Source organism: Hibiscus syriacus, unplaced genomic scaffold, assembly GCF_006381635.1.
Source record: "Hibiscus syriacus cultivar Baekdansim isolate YM2019G1 unplaced genomic scaffold, ASM638163v2 tig00002793_pilon, whole genome shotgun sequence".
In the NCBI taxonomy this organism is placed as follows: Eukaryota; Viridiplantae; Streptophyta; class Magnoliopsida; order Malvales; family Malvaceae; genus Hibiscus; species Hibiscus syriacus.
The window spans coordinates 1,932,847-1,940,824 of NW_024061944.1; the positions used below are offsets into that span (position 1 = coordinate 1,932,847).

General features: G+C 31.7%; 1 protein-coding gene across 1 annotated transcript; it reads left to right on the top strand.

Moving 5' to 3' along the window:
* Positions 1–6,488: 6,488 nt before the first annotated feature.
* Positions 6,489–7,593, top strand: LOC120149672 (protein MEMO1-like). The gene is made up of 4 exons (XM_039162404.1): positions 6,489–6,551; positions 6,636–6,778; positions 7,203–7,377; positions 7,468–7,593. The coding sequence occupies exons 1-4, from the start codon at positions 6,489–6,491 to the stop codon at positions 7,591–7,593; spliced, it is 507 nt and encodes a 168-aa protein (XP_039018335.1).
* The last annotated feature ends 385 nt before the right edge of the window (positions 7,594–7,978 follow it).

Here is a 7,978-nt window from a genome sequence, read left to right on the forward strand (position 1 = left end):
AGGGATATGATATATAGCAAAGTCTCAGCCTTTGAATTTGTAAAATTTGGATGTGGTAGAGTTGTAGGCTATTAGTTTCTAGGCTCTGGTTGCTCTTCTTTTAACTGTCTTTATGTTTTAAAAAGTAGAAAAAGCAAAAAGGGATCACAGAGGAAAGTTATTTTATTTATGTTGAGAGTGGGGCAGGCAGACAGTAGATGCTTAGTTCACACAACACAATCATGTGGGCAACTTCTTTAAAATAAAGTTTAATTATAAAATAAAATTTTAAACTATATTTTTTTAAATTAGTGTTTAAATTTTTTCAAATATCTAAGTGATTAACATTATAAACATTATCACTCTAGATGCTTGAGTCATAATTATCTGTTAATTTTTTTCATTAACTGGCATGTGTTGTATTCTGGTAATTTTAATTTTTTTAAAAAAATATTATTATATTTATAAAAAAACCCTTAATTAACTTAAATTACAAAAACTCCAAATCCCTAAAAAAAACTTAAATCCCTAAATCTAACCCGCCGTCGTCACTTTTATTGGACACGACCACCTCAGTCGACGTAGTCTCTGTCATCTTCTAGTCATGTGTTGTCATAGTTGTTGTCGATTAATCGTCGAGATCACGTGGGGTCATGATTTTCAACCTAGGGTTTGCATGGTACAAAACGTCGATTGGTCGCGATTTCATAGAGTTATTGATCGTTGGGGGAGATGAGGTCGGATGGAGTTTCGTCGACAGTAAAGGGCAGCAGTCATCGCAGGGTACAAAATATCGATTGGTCGCCATTTGAAAAAAATGATATGATTTAGACACTTATTTTATAATTATACCATAAAATAATACCATTGATATACGTTTATCAAGCTTACTTATCGTGTCAGTTTTCTTTCTCAGCTCCGCTTGTACGATCAGATTTCCAAAATTCCCTCACTATGAGCAAGAAAAAAAAAACAAGACAAAATTATGGGTTTTGCTTCTTGTTAAAAATCACGTCATCGGACAAAGAATTGAAGTTTCGAAACTATTAAAACAATAATAATTCAAATAACACAAAAGCCAGTGATCCTCATCTATATGAACGTTGTTGTCAATTGCCATATTGTTTTCTTAGCTTATAGCTTTAACCAGCTATCGATTTTGAATTTCGAATTGCTATTAATTTCTCGAAATAAAACTGTCTAAATTAATACCTTTTTAAAAAGAAAATTGTATGAATTATTAACTTTTCCAGAACTGAAGTAATATGTAAGCAAAAGATGATAGAAGTTGATTCCATGCAATTGACAGAATGAAATCAAATGCTCCACACTTCCAGCATCAATTACTAGGCTTCGAATTGTAAAGCAATATTTACTTCAATGAATGCAAAGCCCACCACCTACTCTTACTCTCTTACATCTTTTATATGATTTTATTAGTTTTTTTCCCTTACATTTATTATAGAGTCTCATTGGATTTGAGACCCATTAATTGGATAAGTAATAAAGTGTATTCATATTATCATTTTATGTAAATTCAAATATATTTAACTTGAAAATGTAATACCTCTTTCTACAATAAAAAAGAACTTGTTGCATTTGAAGAATATAATGTAAGATCATCGTATAATAAGTAGGATAAAAATATTGGTGGTCATTGAATTTTTAAGATGTTTTCAAATTAATCATCAAGCTGTTTCAATTTATATTAGAATCACTAAATTTATATTCCGCTTTCATTATGGTCATTATTATTAGTTGTTAGAAAATGCTGACGTGGAGTCTTCTCTAAAAAAATCCTAATTTACCAAATTGGCAGCCATCGTAAAAGTTGAGTTTGACCAAAAGACTAACATAGTTCGATTTCAAATTGATTTAATAGTTAGCAATAACCGATCAAAAAATTTTAGTTTTTATTTTTTATGGGAGCATTGTCTATACCATTGTTTAATTGTTTCTCCCGTCGAAAAAATCACCAAACTACTACTCTTCTTCTCTTTCTTCTTTTGGTTCAACATTGTTGAAAAACCTTTCAATCCCCTCAAATTCCAAGTAAATCCTAATTGAAACTAAAAACTTTTTTTGTCACTATCAACTTTCGGATCAGTTTAAGCAAAGACGACCAATATATCAACTTAAGGGGACAAAATATAATTAATCATAAAGAATAAGGGAGCAAAGTATAATTAACCACAAAAATAGGAACAAAACCAGAATAAACTAAAATTAGAAGGTTTAATTTAGTATTTACCCCTGTATATTTTTAAATTATTAAAAAGGTAGGGGGCAATGGCCCCCCGGGACGCAACATAGCTTCTTCCCATAGCTTGAAATCAAATTGTGTTAATCTTCTTACTAGGGGCGGATGCACTTAGTCTCATTATTTTGATAAAATTATTAAATTTAGTTTAATGTGTTATAAAAAAAAAAGAAAAAAAATTGCATACCCATCATTTTAAAAAGATAGACCTCATTATTAAATTTCTGTATCTACCAGTGCTTCTAACCAAACGAATCATCCTTAGACTTTACTATTGGGATTGATAAACGACTGTTTCGTTTATCAAAATTTTGACTTTGATAGCGATAACAAATTTGAAATCTTAGGAATTTTTTTTGGAAAGAATGATTTAAAATGTCACATCAATATTTTTTAACGATAATTATCACAATAAAAGTAAATTAAAAATTTAATGATCAAAATGAAAACATCTTAAAATCAATGTCTACTAATGTAATTTACCCTCATAAGTAATAGCATGATTTTTTTTTTGTTAATGATAAGGGTAAAAATAAAGATTATTCCATCCTATCTAAAATTTCATGTCAAAAGAAAAACTCAAAAAATAATAAATTATTAAATTTATTCTATGTGATTTAAATGAAATTCCATATATAAAAATCACCACCGAAAATCAATTTCCAGTCCTACCGGTTTCTCACGAAAATGTTAAGTATATTATTTATTTCCCACGAGTCATTGTAAAATTAATTTGCTTCTCTGTTGCTCTTATATCTTTCATCACTTGTCATACAAAAAGAATGGCCCTAATTATGTAAGTCAGCACATGGCCATATTATGAATTGTCTAAACAACATTTGTTGGTTAGACATGAAGAACCCTAATTCCTACAATCATATCACACTAACTAGACGGCCCTACTTTTGTAAAGCTACAATTCATAAAAGACTTTGAACTTTGCTCTTTTTTGGATCATTTGATTGTAATATTCTTAAGGTATAATAACTTTATTTAGCCTTTCAACAAATTGATCTATTCCCTATAAAATATATAACAAGTTGAGTACAAGAAACTATCATCAAATCAACACCAAATCCTTATGGGGTTGTACCCCATTCAAGTTTAGCACAACTAAACGTGGATGATTCAGATTATATTGGATTGCTTAGAACACTAGGAGTAGCAGTTGGGTCGACTTATTTTGAATAATTGAGTGACGCATGATCTTTCGTGGTTTATGATTTATGAGCTTATTGAAAGACCATAAATGAATACTATGCACAGTAAGCCAATGGTTTTTTTATAGGAAAAGCAAGTCAATTGTTAGTTTAACTTCGTAAGAATACTGCACTCGATTGAAGAAGAAAAAACATCAGAAAATTGTCGGGATTTGTTTGAAAAGTAAATTAAGTAGGGCTTAATTTTGATTCCTCGAGCCTGCATAAGCCCATGGTTTCAACAGACAACGGATGTAACATATTTGTCGATTGTCGAATGGCAGAAACCAGGCCCAACGAATTTGTATATCACATAGCCATCTGTTCCTTTCTTTTCGGCCAACTGATGGTTTCTCATTTAGGCAATGATTTTCACTGCGCGGCTTCTTGAGACAAAGCATCCATTTATATGGCTGGGCCTGGCACGATTGACAGTGGTCCCCGAACAGGGTTCCTTTACTGCGGAATAAATTGAAACCATGTCCACGATTTAAGGCTCATCAACTTCGCCTGGACTTTACCTACTGTATTTTTAGCTCAGCCTGGGTAATTGATGATAGTCAACTCCATTTGGATCATTTTCTTCCACTTTGATTTTTTTAAACAAGAAAAAAAAATGTTTTGAGATCAAATTCGAGAACTGGTAAATTAAAATCAGTATGATTATTAATGTACCATATACTTGATTGGAATTTTCCTTTATATTGATAAATTAAATGAAAGTACCCAAATAATCAGAATTAAAGAAGGAATATTGGGTTGAGTTTGAGTCGGGTTTCTTTTGGATCATTAGGCAGAAATGCTCACATTTGTTTCATGGACCGTCGGTTCCCATCTTACTTTTATTGGGGTTTCGAAGAACCCAGAGACACCATAAAGTAGTCACAAGCCTTTTGATCGTCATCACAGTTCTGAGGACATGCTGATTTTAATCGGGAGAGCTCCTAGCTAGGAGACGACTTCACAATACCTATGATAAACGAATCGCATCACCGGAGAATCAACAACAAAGATAGCAGATATTATCGAAAAATAGGACAGCAACGCTCTAAGAGAGGCTCGATACGACCCATGAGTAATACACATCTCATCCCCCTTCTCAAGAAAAGGAGCAAGGATACAGAGCGCCGAAAGACAATATTGTCACCCACGCTATCCATAGCTTCCCTTTCCCTAATCATATCATTATATACGTGCTCTCACTATTTATTTCCCTCACCTATAATTGGTTGGTACAGGATGGTGACATTCTTTAATAATAATTAAACACTATTCTTTCTCGTTTGAAAGCCTACCCTATTATATAATGGTAGATTATACTTTATCAATCAAATTAATTTGGGCTTTATTGTAGCTTATGCCCGGTTAGTGCCATGAAACCTCAACACGGCAAATTCATTTTATAAGATGTGATCAACACTTGTTGAACTTTGAACTAAAGTAGGACTCAATTCTTTGTTTGTTTATGAATAATAATCAACGGTCGATTCTATTCATCTAAAACAACTTATATAACGTATTGTTCTTACATTAAAATTTTCTATATTTGAAAATTATATAATTTTTTAATTGGGTTAACTACATGAAAATTCACTTACGTTTATTTTTTGTCCACTTTTGATCACTGATTTTAAAAAACATAAGATATGGGCACTTTCGTTTTTGTTTGATTAAAATGTGGTCAACCCGAGTTAACATCAGTTAAATATTTTGATAATCACACATTTGGTCTCTATTATTTACATATTCTTTCATAAACTCGACTCGAAAAAAATTCAAGTTCAAACCGAGTTGTAAAATACAACTCGAATAACTCAAAAATTTTAGTAATTAGTGAATTGATTTCTAAGTTTGAATTGAGTCTCTCAACTTTGTATCATAAATGTATATCACATATGAAAAGAAAAATGAAGAAATACACATGTATTGTATATGGTTATAAAAGATCATTTAAATTGGAATAAAATAATATCATAATATTATAAATATTTATAATTAAATTTAAACATAAACTCAAAAATTTGACTCGATTTGACTCGAAAAAATTCTAAATCAACTCAGAGTTGTAAAATATGATTAAATTTATTTTAATTTATTAAAAATATGACTAAATTGAGAGAATATGTAAATAACATAGACAAAATGTATGGTTATATCAAAATATTTAACTATTGTTAACGACAGTTAACTCGGGGTGACTACATCTAAATTAAATAAAAACGAAAGTGATCACATCTTAATTAAATAAAAACGAAAGTGATCGTATCTTATGCTTTTTGAAATCAATGATTAAAAGTCGACAAAACATAAACGTAAGTGATTTTTCATGTAGTTAACCCTTTTAATTAAATATAAAATTATAATAAGTTAAAAACATGATATATATAATACTATAGAGAGATAACCTAAAACAAGTATACATGTAACGAACATGTGCGCCTTTTGTTATACTTCTCCTCTTTGATTGTTATAGTTAATATCACAAATTGTATATCGATCCTTAGGAAATATGCATTTCTTTAATCATTATTCTTATCTTGAGCCAAACTTTGTTAAGATGTTTTGTACTGAATATGTGAAGATTATAATGTTTGAGCTAAAAACCAATCACTTCATCTGCTTCATTTGTTATTAAAATCGACTGATGTTCACGAAAATCAACAAGTGCAGTTCTCGGATATTCCTTCTCGGTCCATCTCACCATTATTACACTTCAAAATGTGCTGTGTCAACTGCTACGATGTACAAGACACCGATAAGGGACTCACCTATTGATTTGGAAGGTGAGTGATGCCCATTCACATCGAGCTAAATATCATTTTTCTTCTTATCATATCAGATTAGCTTTGTTGACAAGTCCAGTAAAATGTCGCACTATATTTTATTGAACCAATTGACTGTGGTTTTTGGTTTTGGTAATTCTTTTCCCATAATGAGTGGCTTGTGTTTTCCCCCCAATCCCTAAGCCTCTTTGTCCTCGATGCGAAAGTAGTCATTCTTTTCATCTTTCAGTCATCGAAGAGCTGAAAACCGCAGGAAAATTTGAATTGATGAATCTTCGAGTTGATGAAGCAGAGCATAGCATGGAAATGCACTTGCCTTATCTTGCAAAAGTATGAGGGGTAAATTTCAAACATATATTAAGCAATGCTCTATACTTGATTCTAATTGAAGTTGATTGTGTGATGCTGATATAGGCATCCAATGAAATTGTACCAATTTTGAATGGTGCTCTTAGTGCTGAAAATGAATCGATGTATGAAAAGTTGTTGGCCAAGTATATAGATGATCCTCAAAATTTCTTCTCTGTATCATCAGATTTTTGTCACTGGGGTACTCGGTATGCTGGATTCAGTCTTCCTTTCCTCTTAAATCTCACCTTTTTTGTTGGCAAAAATACCATATTTGTTGTGAATGATGCACAAGATGTCTTCATATGTATACTAGCTACATCTTTTAGTATACCAGAAACTTACCTCGCTCCTAAACCCCTAAAAGGGAAGCTGTGTGATGTAGACTTTTATATGATCCAGGTTATATGAAATGTTAGTTCTATTTTCAAACACTAGTTATTCAGCTGGTTCATAGATGGTTTTATTTACTGATTACCTATCAAAAGTACAAATACATTCTTTTGGTGCCAGGTTTAATTATATGATATGATATATATGATATGAATCATCAAAGCTTATTCAATGTTTGGATGAATGATTTTGGTTTTCTACGTTATGTAACTAATACTTAGCTTTTCCTTTTGGTTCCAGGTTTAATTACATGCACTATGACGAGAAGTATGGTGCCATACATAAATCGATAGAAGCCTTGGACAAGATGGGCAAGGATATACTAGAAACAGGAGATGCAGATGCATTCGAAGAATATCTGTCGGAGTATCACAATACTATCTGTGGACGCCATCCAATCAGTGTTTTCCTTCATGTAAGTGCCTCAAAAAGCCTACTAATGGTTATTTCAATTTCCTGATTTTTCATTTTTTTTAATGGCCATGTTTATCTTTGAATATTTCAGATTCTAAGGAACAGTTCAATGAGAATAAAGATCAAATTCCTTAGATACGAGCAATCTAGTCAGTGCAAAACAACAAGAGACAGTAGTGTGAGTTATGCATCTGCTGCAGCAAAGTTGGATGCTTGAAATAAAATTGTTCTCTCTGGTGTGAGAACTTCTGGCAGTCCCAACTCATTTGATTTAATCTGTAACATATAAACATAATGACATGCATTTTGCGAGACCCGTCAATTGATCAATTGATGGGTTACTTGCTCGTAGATCGAGACTGATAATGCCTAATTGTTTCTGCCAATTGCTTATTTGCTCAAGTTTGTTTTGATGTTAAATTTCCGTACTTTTTAATTCGTCTGAGGTGTTTTGGGTTTAGGGCAATGTGATGATCATCTTATGTCCCATACTTGTATAGTTGAATCCAGAGTAGTTCTTACATGGATATCTTCCTAGAAATGGCATCCACACCTAAAAGAATCAACTAGCTGATTGATCACTTTCTCCATGATGCAAAATT